The sequence below is a fragment of the Mandrillus leucophaeus genome, unplaced genomic scaffold (assembly GCF_000951045.1).
Source record: "Mandrillus leucophaeus isolate KB7577 unplaced genomic scaffold, Mleu.le_1.0 Scaffold597, whole genome shotgun sequence".
Taxonomy (NCBI): Eukaryota; Metazoa; Chordata; class Mammalia; order Primates; family Cercopithecidae; genus Mandrillus; species Mandrillus leucophaeus.
Window position 1 is genome coordinate 1,538,594 of NW_012106441.1, and position 13,541 is coordinate 1,552,134.

Sequence of the window (13,541 nt, forward strand, 5' to 3'; positions counted from 1 at the left end):
AGAGATAAGTTTATTATTCCTGGTCCCAATATTGCCTTTCTCAAAAAGCAATTTCAAATTCAGAAGATTCCTTAATAGAAAAGAAAAAATCACCAAATTGTTATATCATATATAAAACCTATGCAAAGACAAAAATTAGGTTCCTTCAAATAAAAATGGCAGCAAACTAACCATTTCCTTTGAGCTTCTTTAAAGTTGCCCTTAATCATAATAGCTTAGTAATTTTCTAGCTTTTAGAATTAAATCAGATCAAACCACTTTTGTACTTAGAATTATATAAAGGCTTCTAATTATAATTCGAATAATATTCAAATTTCTTACTATGGGCCTAAAGGGCCTTCTCACCTGATCCAGCTCCTGCCCACACCTCTGATCTCATTTTATACCATTCTCCTTTCTTGTTATGTCATATCTTTCCATCTGTTATTTGACTACTACCAGCTACACTTTTGGTCATTAGCTTTTCCCTTTACTCAAAATGCTCTTACCTTAGATTCTCAGATAGCTGCTTCTTTCTCATCAATTCAGATCTTAATTCACATAGCACACCATCTCAAAGTGGGTTTCGTTGACTGCCCTACTGAAATGACCCCTATTTCACCCAAACCTTAGCTATTCTGTCTCATCACCTAGCTTTGTTTTTTCCATAATATTATCTATGAAAAATACCGTAATTATTTATGAATAAAGCTAGCATATGCTTAAGCATGAGAATATAAACTCTGAGGACATGGATGTTGTGCTTTGTTCATAGCTACATCCCCATATGCTTAAAAAAATTGAATGAAGGAAGGAAAGTATAGTAATATTTTACATTATAAATAAGAGACAAGCAAAAAATCTCTTGAATGATCTTCATATATTGTCCTAGATGAAAACTACTAGACCGAGAGGAGTTTTAATCTCAGAACAACCTAGGCACAGGCTATAGCAGCCATATTTGAATGTTTAAGATATTATAATGCATACTAAATCAGAAATCTGGTTTTAATTCTTTGGATGTCAAATCTTAAGCTACCTAATTAAGTTTAAAAATTATCTTTAATTGATACATCTTAACACAATACATACTCAGTAGTCACTGGAATAGATGTACATCAGCACTCTAATCAGATCCTCAGTTCTTTAAGTTAGCATTCTCAGTCCAACATTTTAGTATATTTCTGTATCCTGTATGTTGTTTAGAGAAAGCTAAGTTTATTTTTCATGTCTATTTTATTGGAAGCATTAACATTTTAAAAACTCTCATCAACTAACATGCAATATGCTGAAAGCCTTTAGAAGTAAAGTATTAAACATGAAACAACAACTGAACAAAAAGCCTATTCACATGTTTCTAGAAAAGTATGCCTTATAAAGAAGCAGCTTTGTGGAGACATCGTATACTGCATACAGTAAAACTTCCATATCACTGCCCTATTTTTCAAACTTTCCCATCTTGTAAAACATGAATATCTCACATACTTGCAGGTGGTATTTTGAAGAACAGAATAGAAGCAGAGACTAGGTCATATAAAATTAGAAAGCCTGAACACAGAAATAGAATCAAAGTTTTCTAGTCTCAAATTTTAAAGTCTACATTCTCCTTTCTTTTGCTCTAATTCTATTCTGAGATACATGATATAAAAAGAAAACATAACTGTCACCAAAAGATGCTACTTCTATTTCTCTACCTCCTCTCACCCTACCTTCATTGAGAACTTACTACAAAATGATAGATATAAGGCTTTAACAAGTTTAAGTATCTGGATTAATTCTTGGGTTATAAAATTATCTGGCAAGCTAGCTAATTCAAAAACTATAACTTTAAAAACAAAGTACTATTTACTACCAAAAAGACCAAAACAAAACAAAAAACCCCAAAACCAAACTCAAATACAGTGTAAAATAAAGCATCAGGTATCTATCTGCATACACTAATATAAATTTGATGGTTTCTTTACAATTACATTCAGTTAAATAAAAAGTATTAGATAAGTAATTTTCAAGGAGATAATATATAGTTTATGTACTTCAAATTCACTAATAAGTAACAGACTAATAATATATTTTCCGATATAAATGAGTACTCTCTAGAATATGACAAAAAACCTAAACTTAAAATCCAAACAAATAAAATATTATCAATTCTATTTTCTTGAGAGCCAAAGTTTCCTACATAATAACATGCAAGAATTTTAAATTCTTGAAAGCAAGTGCCAAGTACTATACACAATTTCCATACACAGCAGGTAGTAAAGCAAGAAAAGAACTGACACAGTTACTCTCCTTAAAAGAGACATACAAAGGAGAACTGTTACACAGCACTAGCATACTACAGGTCTATGCATTAAAGATGTTGTGGCTATTAACAGTTTAAACCTTTACTGTATTTTGCTAATTGGTACATAGAACTTTAAACCTTTTGAAAGATACAACATTTCAGTCAGTTCAATTCTCCAGTATTGTTCAAGTATTCCAAGTAGGAACAAAGAGGAAAATAAATCTGCTTTAATTGCTGAAGAATCACAGATAATAGAGATGGCTGAATACTGTAGGGGAAAGATCTTTTGTTCCTTAAACAATTTAAATATAGAACGATCGTTCTCTGAGTTTTAATGGTTCCTGTCTGTATATAAAAACTGTAATACTTAACATTCATTTTCTTTGTGATATTTAGTAAATCTAAGTTTATATAGCTTGATACTACATAAAAACATTTCAATAAGCATGTATTTTAAACAACAAAGTTCTGCAGAATTTTACTTATCTAAAGAATTTAGAAATAATTACATTTGAAAAATAGTAACTGATTTGATTTAATGATCATCATAGTTAAATATAACAGGTTTTAAAATCGTATCAAGGAAAGTAGAAAACATTCATTTTAAACGATTAACTATTTTGATAAACTTTCAACTATTTAAGAGCATGTTTTATTTATAAACATAAAAACAAACTTTTAATATTAATTCATGTTTATAGATATATGTCATGAGATTAAAAATATGAAATACAATGTAATAATCTTCCAAACATGTAAAGCAATCACTTTTTTAATGATTATTTACTGATTAACTTACACAAAAAGTACAAAAAAAAGAACTTTCCTTCTAGCTTCAGGAAGTCTTAACGTTTTTCATTACTTGAGTCTGGTATTTTTCAAAATCACTCTCTCCTACACACACACGACAGTACTAAAAAAGGAACAATTAAGGAATGACCATTTGACTATGAAATCTACACTTCCAAAATCACTAGTCATTACTTCTTCCTTAGAATTTTAAGCAACAGTATTGCTGCAATCTTAAAGGCTATTCATCCTTTTTTTTTTTTTTCAATAGCTTGTGGGTAGTGTAAAAACTGACACAGGGAAATACATTGTAAAAAAAACAAAAAACAAAAAAACTGTATTTGCTTTTAAAACAAAATTTACTGCAACAAACATTTATCTTTAGTCATGATTCTTCTCTTTTTATATTAGAAGTTTCATCTAAGTAAAAGAATAATAATAAGTATTTTGTAGGATGAAACACTTGAAGAAACACTATACATATTTAGTGAAAGTCCTAAAGAAAAAAACCCACACGCTAAACTGCCACCATGGTAGGTTCTCAAAGGCTGCTATTCTTTGATGTAAAATGAAATACTACTTAGTGAATAAAACATAAAAAACTCCTGTCTACCCTTCAAAGAGACATATCCTTTGACCCAGAGCTCCAGACTAAAGCCTTGAAATTTTTGCACAAGAATGCTGCGTGAGTAAAGTCCAGACAAAACAGACACTTGAGATGCTAGAAAGCTGTATAACCCCAATTGCAGACACTACTCCTTCCAATAATCTAGCAGAGATACCACTGCCATACACCAAAAGAAAGTAATCTCACCAAAAGAAAACTGACCCCTTAGAGGGGGAAAAAAAAGTAAATAGTCAAAGCAAAAGCAAGCCTTTAACTTAGGGTTATCTTTTTGTGTAGGTCACCTCTTAATTATCAATTTTTAATTCAAGTTAGCAGACTTATATAAGTTTTAATCTATAAACCTTTAATATGTCAGGAAGAAAAAACAACATAAATAAATACTTGTACAGCAAATGTAGTTGTTTTATTTTCGAAGGCTTGCAAAAACCATTCAATTTTACAAACTTCTTAGAATAAGTTAAAGTAATAAAAAAAATTTTAACTATTACAAATTGACAAAAAAAATTGTATTAAATAACCTGCTGCTGCTTACAGATATTCTAAAACAGCAATATTAAAACCTCATCGGCTGAGCATGCTACCAGTACTGCGTGCTAATTAATCAAACAGCAATTTATTTATCACAAGCCTCAGCAAGTACCAAAGTGTAAGCGCTGTTTAATTGCTATTTGGAAGAAATTTTCAAGTAGCAAAATACAACCAATTGGCAACATTCAGAATACTGACAACATTTGTTTTACATGCACATCTGATTTTTAAATAAAGATATCAGAGTGTTAAAAATGTCCAAAGTATTAGGATTTTACATTAATAGCATTGTGTTATAATTTCTCAAGAAAGTTTTGAAATAATAGATGTCCTTCCCCACTCCACATACCTCCGAAAGATTTAAGTTTTACAGATTGCTAAATAAAAAGTTTCCTTTTTCACATACATTTAAATTGAGGATGCATATCTAACTATACTACCTCTGTAAAAGTTAAAACAGGTGGTGCTTAATAGTTTTTAAACAAAATAACTCAGTATATAAATGAAAACAATGTAAAGTGTCAATACAACACTGAAGCATAGTGCCTGGCACATGTAAGTATTTATTGAATAAATAAACGAAGAATGAAGGAAAGATAGCAGCCAACATGATTTACATAAAAACAATATATTACTGTCTAAACTATTAAAGCTTATTTTGTGTCATTTTTAATAAGAAATTGAAACTACTCCTATATTTTCGGAGGGTATTTTTCTATTTTCTTAGTAGTATTTTAACTGTACTAAACAGTCATATAAGGCAATTGTCACAAACAAGGAATCAGGGTGTAAAAAACGGGCTAAAAAATGATTAGAAAGCAAACTGAAGGTATACCCATGTAGGACTAATTTATATTTTGGTTGTTTCTTAGGGGAATACCTACTTAAAATCTTTAAAGAGCATTGCAAATTTAACTTCTCTCTTTTCTATAGCTGAAGTGAATATAAAAAAGACAACATGTTCATTGGACTTGGGTATTCATCAAATGTCCTGAAAGGAGACTGAGGTGGAGGGAGGCATAAAGAAAAAAAAGTTACCCTTATAATAAAGCACAAAGGCAAAGACATTCTTCACCTAACCTCCATGGCACAGCTCCTCCTGCAACAAAAACCAAGGGCCAAGCAAACAACCATTCATAAGATCTCCTTAGTATCTGTAGGAAGTATCATATATTAGGAAATAATGGTACAGCCCACAAAAAGTTTTTTTTTTTTTTGGTTTTTTTTTTTTTAAGCATTGTGCTTCTAAACATAAGCTTACAGGATTATTTTCAGATGCTGTCATCTACTCTTTTGATATTTACATTCTTGTTAGTTTCAAGAGTAAAAAGATTAGTTAGCAGTTTATACATAACAAACTAAAATTGACTAATTAGAAGCACAGAAAGTACTCTGATACCATATTCTTTATTAACAATAATCCAGGATTTGCCACAATTTTATTATCTGAAGATTTGTACTCAACAATGTTAACGTTGTATATAGTTCCAAAATGAAAGAATGGATTCAAAATGCTAGGCAGACTTTTCCTTTCTACATTTTATGCCTAAAAGAAAGATAGGATACATGTTGTCGATATACAATTGATGTTCAGAAAAAAAAAATTTTTTTTCTTCGTATTTATATTAGCACTGATATCCACAAAGTACTATGAAAATTCTTGTAATTTATTATATACTGTATAGAAAATTCTAAAATGTAACAGTAAAAAAATAAAATAAACTTTATTGGGTAAGATGTCCTTTGAGTGACTCTGTGAATATGTTAAAAATGATGATCACATACTAAAGATGGATGAAAAGAAACACAACTTGATAACAGCATACATAAGAAAGAATCTGAGGTTTTAGCTCTCCATGAAATCCACATAAGAAGTATGACAACCTAAATTTAAAGTTGCCTTACTAGAACTGCTATGATTAAAAGGAATAAGGCAATAACCCCCACCACATCTGTAGTATGAAAAATTCTGGTAAAAACATTTTAAAAGAGATTCAGTCAAACTGACTGGCAATCAAGATGATTAACTGACTGGAACTCATCTGAAATAAATCAAAGCCCTGGCGATGTTTAACCCAGAAAAGAGAAGACTTAGGAGAATGATTCGCAAGCTTTTTGATGTTGAAATTCCTTTATACTGTTAAAAGCTACTGGGACTCCAAGGTTTTGTTTTTAAAAGATATAGGCATATCTCATTTTATGAACTTTGCTTTACTGTGCTTCACAGATTAATGGTGCTTTGTTGGTTTTTTTTTGTTTTTTGTTTTTTGGTTTTTTTTCCAAATTTAAGGACTCTGGCAACCCTCTGTTGAGAAGTCTACTGGTGTGTGCTCACTTCAAGTCTTTGTGTCACATTCTGACAATTCTTCCAATATTTCAAACTTTTGCATTATTATATCTGTTACGGTGCTCTGTGATCAGTGATCTTTGATGTTACTATTGTAACTGTTTTGGGGTGCCACAAACTGCGTCCATATTAGATAGCAAACTAAATTAATAAAGGTTGTGTGTGTCCTCCACTGACAAGCCGTTTCCTCATACCTCACCCTTTCCTTGGGTCTCTCTATTCACTGAGACAATAATACTGAAATTAGGCCAGTTAATAACCCAACAATAAGAGTTCAAGTGAAAGGAAGAGTCTCCTGTCTCTCACTTTAAGTAAAAATTTAGAAATGATTAAGCTAGGTGAAGAAGGCATGTCAAAAACCTAGACAGACCAAAAGCCAGGCCTCTTGCACCAAACAGCCAAGCTGCGAATGCAAAGGAAAAGTTATTGAGGAAAGTTACAAATGCTATTCCAGTGAACACATGAATGATAAGAAAGCTAGACAGCCTTATTGCTAACTGGAGAAAGTTTCAGTGGTCTGGATAGAAGATCAGACCAGCTACAACATCCCCTTAATTCAAAGTCTAATACAGAGCAAGGCCCTAAGTCTCTTCAATTCTATGAAGGCTGAGAGGGGAGGAAAGAAGAGGTTGGCTCAGGAGGTTTAAGGAAAGAAGCCATCTATATAACATAAAAGTGCAAGGTGAAGCAGCAAGTGCTGAGGGAGAAGCCACAGCAAGTGATCCAGAAGATCTAGGTAAGATAAATGACGAAGATGGCTATACTAAACAACAGATTTTCAATGTACAGCCTTGTATCAGAAAAAGATGCCAGTTAAGACTTTCATAGCAAGAAAGAAGTCAATGCCTGGCTTCAAAGCTTCAGAAGACAGGCTGACTCTTAGAGGCCAATGCAATTCCAGTGCTCACTGACCACTCTGAAAACCCTAGGGCCCTTAAGAATTATGCTAAATCTCTTCTGCCTCTGCTCTATAAATGAGTAACAAAGTCTGAAGGCAATATAGCTGTTTACAGCATGGTTTACTAAATATTTTATGCCCAGTGTTGATACCTACTGCTCAGAAAAGAAGATTATTTTCAAAATATTACTGCTCACTGACCATGCACCTGGTCACCCAAGATGGAGATGTACAACGATGTCGTTTTCATGCTTGCTAACACAACATCCACTCTGCAGCCCGTGGACTAAGGAGCAATTTTGACTTTCAAGTCTTACTATTTAGGAAACACATTTCATAAGGCTATAGCTGCCATAGAGAGTGATTCCTCTGATGGATCTGAACAAAGTAAATTGAAAACATTCTGGAAAGGATTCACCATTCAAGATGCCACTAAGAACATTTGTGATTCATAGGAGATGAAAATAGCAACATTAGCATGCGTTTGAAAGAAATTAAGTCCAAAACCTTAAACTGGGAGAACCTTTCCCTTTCTTTCCTCTTCCTCCTTCACTTCTCACTTATTGTCACCTTGTAATATTCAGAGAGCACTTGGATTATGGATCTGAACAGAGAAATGCTTACAGATAATCATTAACCCACATGCCAATAACTTATACTTAAAGATGGGATGGAGTTGTAAAGTGCTTTTATAATACAATATAATTGTTAAAGGCAAGGGTTGACTCTTCGTTTTATTTTGACATGGCATGTTCTGAAATAAATATTGATTTGATATGGAAAAACAAAAACAAAAAACAAAAACAAAAAAGAAAGAAGTTGAATCCAACCCTCATGAATGACTTTGAAGGGTCTAAGACTTCAGTGGAGGAAGTCACTGCAGATGTGGTAGGTGGAGCCTAAAGAAATGATTAAGTTGCTACAATCTCATGATTAAACTGGAACAAATGAGAAGCTGCTTCTCATGCATGAGCTAAGTCGTATCTTGAGATAGAATCTACTCCTGATAAAGACTGTGAACGTTGTTGAAATGACAACAAAGGATTGATTATTCCATAAACTTAGCTGATAAAGTAGCAGTGGGGTTTAAGAGGCTTGACTCCAATTTTGAAAGAAGTTTTACTGTGAGTAAAATGCTATCAAACAGTGTCACACACTACAGAGAAATTTTTCATGAAAGGAAGAGTCAATCAGTGTGTCAGAGTTCATTGTTGTCTTATTTTAAGAAATTACCACAGCCACCCCAACCTTCAGCAACCAACACCCTGATCAGAGTCAGCAGCCATCAACATGGACGCAAGACCTTCCACCAGTCAAACGATTACAATTCCCTAAAGGCTCGGCTGATCGTTAGCATTTTTGAGCAATAAAATGTTTTAAAATTAAGCTATGTACATTATTTTTTAGACATAATGCTATTGCACACTTAGCAGACCTCAGTGTGGTAGAAACGTAACTTTTATACGCACTGGGAAGCCAAAACAAAATTTCATGACTCACTTTAATGTGGTATTTGTTTAACTGTGGTGGTCTGGAACCAAACCAGCAATATCTTCAAAGTATGCCTGTATATCCATAGATATCTATCACATAATAAATTAAAATGAAGAAAAAAATTAATTTAAAATAAGCCAGTTATGTAATAATATAAAGATTTTAATTTTAAAAACGCTATTTTCAAAAACTAAAAAGTGAGAAGAGTGGCACTCATTTGCATTTTGGCACTCGTTTGAAAATTTAATATCTAGCTTAATGGAGGACAGCTGAATTCTAACATCTGTTCTTGCATTCAAACCGTTTTGGTGGATTGTTTCTATTGCAATATATAAAGGAAACTCATTATCATACAGATATGTTGTTAGAAGAAGGAGCAAAATTTTGATAGCCCTAATATTTTCATACTTGATTACCTTAAAAATCCATTGTTCTATTTTGTACTTTAAAGGAAATGTTTACCCATATGTATGATTTTATATCAGGCACTGGCCATATGAAAAATACTGGTTCACAGAGGTATACAGATATTCCAAACGTTAATATATTGCGTTACACAGTATCAAAAATCACATCTGTTACCAATCCCGCTAGAACAGTCTTTTTTTTCTTTTTTTATATAATTTCAATTTTTAATTTTAGAATCAAGAGGTACATGTGCATGTTTGTTACCTGGGTGTATTTTGTGATGCTGAGATTTGTGGCAGCTAAATCCCATCAACCTAGCACTAAGCATAGTACACAATGTTAGAATTCTTATAGAACTTAATTCTGCCATTGATGTGATTGAGCTTGACATCCTTCTAGTATTTAAAGACTGTTCCGGGAGTGAGAGATGAGCGCAAGGGTTCAAATACTAACACTGCATTTGAAGTGTATCATGGGCAACACTTCCTTGAAGTGACAGGTTCATTTTCAAGAAAATGTCTGTCATGTACCAAAAATAATAACCAATTGATTTCAGCTGGAGAACCACAGTGACATTCTGGCCTGATCTACAGTTTTTATTAAAAAACCAAAAAGTATGGTTGTATTTGTACTGAACGTATACCTCCATTTTTCTTGTCATTATTCTTTAAACAGTACAGTATAACAGTTACATTGTATTAGGCATTATAAGTTTTCTAGAGATGATTTAAAGTATATGGGAGAATATGCATAGTTTATATGCAAATACTATGCCATTTGATATGAGACTTGATATAGTTTGCATATTTGTCCCTGCCCAACTCTCATGTTGAAATGTAATCCTCAATGTTGAAAGTGGGGACGGATGGGAGGTGATTAGGTTATGGAAGCAGATCTTTCATGCATAGCTTAGTGCTGTCTTCGTGATAGTGAGTTCTTATGGGATCTGGTTATTTAAAAGTGTATGGCAGCCGGGCACGGTGACTCACGCCTGTAATCCCAGCACTGTGGGAAGCTGAGGCAGGTGGATTACTTGAGGTCAGGAGTTCGAGACCAGCCTGGTCACCAGGGTGAAAACGTCTCTACTAAAAATACAAAAATTAGCTGGGCATGGTGGTGGGTGCCTGTTATCCTAGCTACTGGTAAGGCTGAGGCACAAGAATCACTTGAACCTGGAGGCGGAGGTGGCAGTGAGCCGACTTTGCACTGCTGCACTGGGCGACAGAGTGAGACTTTGCTTCAAAAAAAAAAAAAGGGGAGGAAAAAAAAGTGTATGGCACCACCCCGTCCCTTGCACATGTTTTTGCCATGTGATGTGCCTGCTCCCGCTTCACCTTCCACCATGAGTAAAAGCTCCCTAAGGCCTCAGAAGCCAAGTAATGTTGGTGCCATACTTGTACAGCCTGCAGGACCATGAACCAATTAAACTTCTTTTCTTTATGAATTACCCAGTCTCAGGTATTTCTTTCTTTTATTTTTTATTTTTTTATTTTTTTGAGACAGAGTCTCGCTCTGTCGCCTAGACTGGAGTGCAGTGGTGCCATCTCGGCTCACTGCAAGCTCCGCCTCCCGGGTTCACGCCATTCTCCTGCCTCAGCCTCTCAAGTAGCTGGGACTACAGGCGCCCACCACCATGTATGGCTTATTTTTTTTTATTTTTAGTAGAGACGGGGTTTCACCACGTTAGCAAGGATGGTCTTGATCTCCTGACCTAGTGATCTGCCCGCCTTGGCCTCCCAAAGTGCTGGGATTACAGGCATGAGCCACCACGCCCAGCCTCAGGTATTTCTTTATAACAATATGAGAACAGTCTAACACAGGACTTAAGTATCCATTGATTTTAGTACTTGAGGGGAGTCCTAGAACCAATCCCCTTACAGGTACTGAGGGACAACTAATACTTCAAGAAAGATATAACAAAGCTGGGGAAAATCTATATAGGGCAAGAAAATTCAACAGTATGCAACCAAATGATATATAATTAAAAATACCAAACCAATCCAGTCTGTCTACCTCTCTGATACACTTCATAGCACTCTGTTTCGGGCAATGTATTACTGGCTGACTCACTCATTCTTCAAACTAGAAGGAAGAGAACTTAAAAGGGTTATTAGTGAACTCTAAAATTTGAAAACCATAGAAAAGGCAACCTCTTGAGAGTTAAAAAAGATGCTCGTAGGAAAAATTAAAATAATAGTGCTCTCATTAATGAATACACAGGATGTGAAAATCATCCTCACCTCATACACACATAACTGCCTCATTTCTTTTGTTTTGTTTTGTTTTTGAGACGGAGTTTCCCTTGTCGCCCAGGCTGGAGTGCAATGGCGCAATCTCGGCTCACTGCAACCTCTGCCTCCCAGGTTTAAGCGATTCTCCTGCCTCGGCCTCCTAAGGAGCTGAGATTACAGGCACTCGCCACCACACCCAGCTAACTGTTTGTATTTTTAGTAGAGACGGGGCATCACCGTGTTTGTCAGGCTGGTCACGAACTCCTGACCTGGTGATCCGCCCACCTCAGTCTCCCAAAGTGCTGGGATTACAGGCATGAGCCACCATGCCCGGCCCCTCATTTCTTTTATACTTGACTAAGCAACTGGTGTTTGATTAACATTTAAAGAATAGGTAGATGGTGACTGGAAGAAGACCTCAGGGTTAGTAAAAAGCATCCAGGTAGAGTGAACAGAACTCCAAATGCCTTGAAGCAGGAAAAAGAATAGCAAGTTCCAGGCTTGATGTGGCTAGACCACAGAATATAAAACACAGTAGTATAAGATAAACCTAGAGAGGAAGGCAGGAGTTAAATCATGCAAGATGTCAAAGGCCATGTTAGGATTTTAATGTTTAGTCTAAAGGCAATGGAAAGCACCAAAGGACGCAAAGAGGGTGACAATACCAGCATTTCAAAGACGATTTTGGCCATCCTAAGGAAAATTAATCAGATTAGGATTAAAGAGTCTAGGGAGATCAGGTAAGAGACCACTGTAGAAATCTAGGTGAAAGATGATGTAACCTAGATCAGGATGATGACAATGTCAATAGGTAGACCTAAGAGATAATTTTAAAATAAAATCAGTCAGCATAAGATGTGAATTTTCCAAACTGTCTCTACTTACTTATACATTTATTTGTCTGTATATTTAATGGTACAAATAGAAATTTAAGTGTGACCTATTACTTAGATTATGTTTATAGGCTCAAAGTTGAGTGATAAAATACTGTACAATAATAAAAGGGGTAGCTAAGAAACACACCTATACATCTGATAATGATAAAACAGATATAAAATGAAAAGCATACATATACAATTACTCAATTCTATCAGAAGTTTTGGAAACATTACAAAATGTATGCTATTGAAGCATAAATATTAAGTTGCATGTAAAGTAACAGACCACACTCTAAAAAATTTTATAAGTGATGGCTGCCAAAATTCTGTTTGTTACTGATTTACAAAAGATTATTACTCATTTGTTGTTAGTCTTGCTAGTTGTAATCTCTCATACATATGAAGAAATAAAATGTGTGTGTGTGTATACATATACACATATATACATACAGTGACAATAAATATTGTATGCTTCCAGGAAAACCTAATATACTTAGTTTTAGATAGTACTAGCAAGTATCTCACAACTTAAATAGGAGTGCAACTGAGAAAATAAAAAGCAAAACATTCATTACAAAAAGTAGTGAATGTTCTAACTGCTAGTTATAAACACCACAAAAATGAAAGCCTTTCATAATTTTAATATATTAATATTTGCATATGATTTTATTTTTGTATATAATGCTTAATATAAATTATCTTTTGATGACAAATATTTCTTCTTAAAATTTAGGTATAATCTAGAAATTCAAATTCAAACCACTTTCCTGAAAACTTGGAACACCATACTGAATATCTATAGTACAAAAATAACCCTGAAGGCAGAACCATAGCAGTGTGTAGTAGAAAATTCTTACCAATTTTTCATCAACTGTTATGAGTTGTGTGTCTTGAGTCTGGTCCTGTGCCAATCTCCATGTGGAAGTGCTCAATGACCTGCAGTGCAAGACTTTAAGTTAAGAAAGGATCCAGGCAATGAGAGGAGAGACAGACAAATCTTACATAAACAAGCTACTTTAACAATATCTGTCTTATTTAAAAAAAAAAAGGAAAGGAAAGAAAGAGAAGAGGGCACAA

General features: G+C 34.1%; 1 protein-coding gene across 1 annotated transcript in view; it reads right to left on the reverse strand.

Moving 5' to 3' along the window:
• The window catches only part of NDUFS4 (NADH dehydrogenase (ubiquinone) Fe-S protein 4, 18kDa (NADH-coenzyme Q reductase)), a 127,751-nt gene that overhangs the window by 72,529 nt on the left and 41,681 nt on the right, over nt 1-13,541 (reverse strand). The window contains exon 2 of the mRNA XM_011999534.1: nt 13,322-13,400. Within this exon, the coding sequence (XP_011854924.1) occupies nt 13,322-13,400 (79 nt within the window). The remainder of the gene's footprint in view (nt 1-13,321; nt 13,401-13,541) is intronic.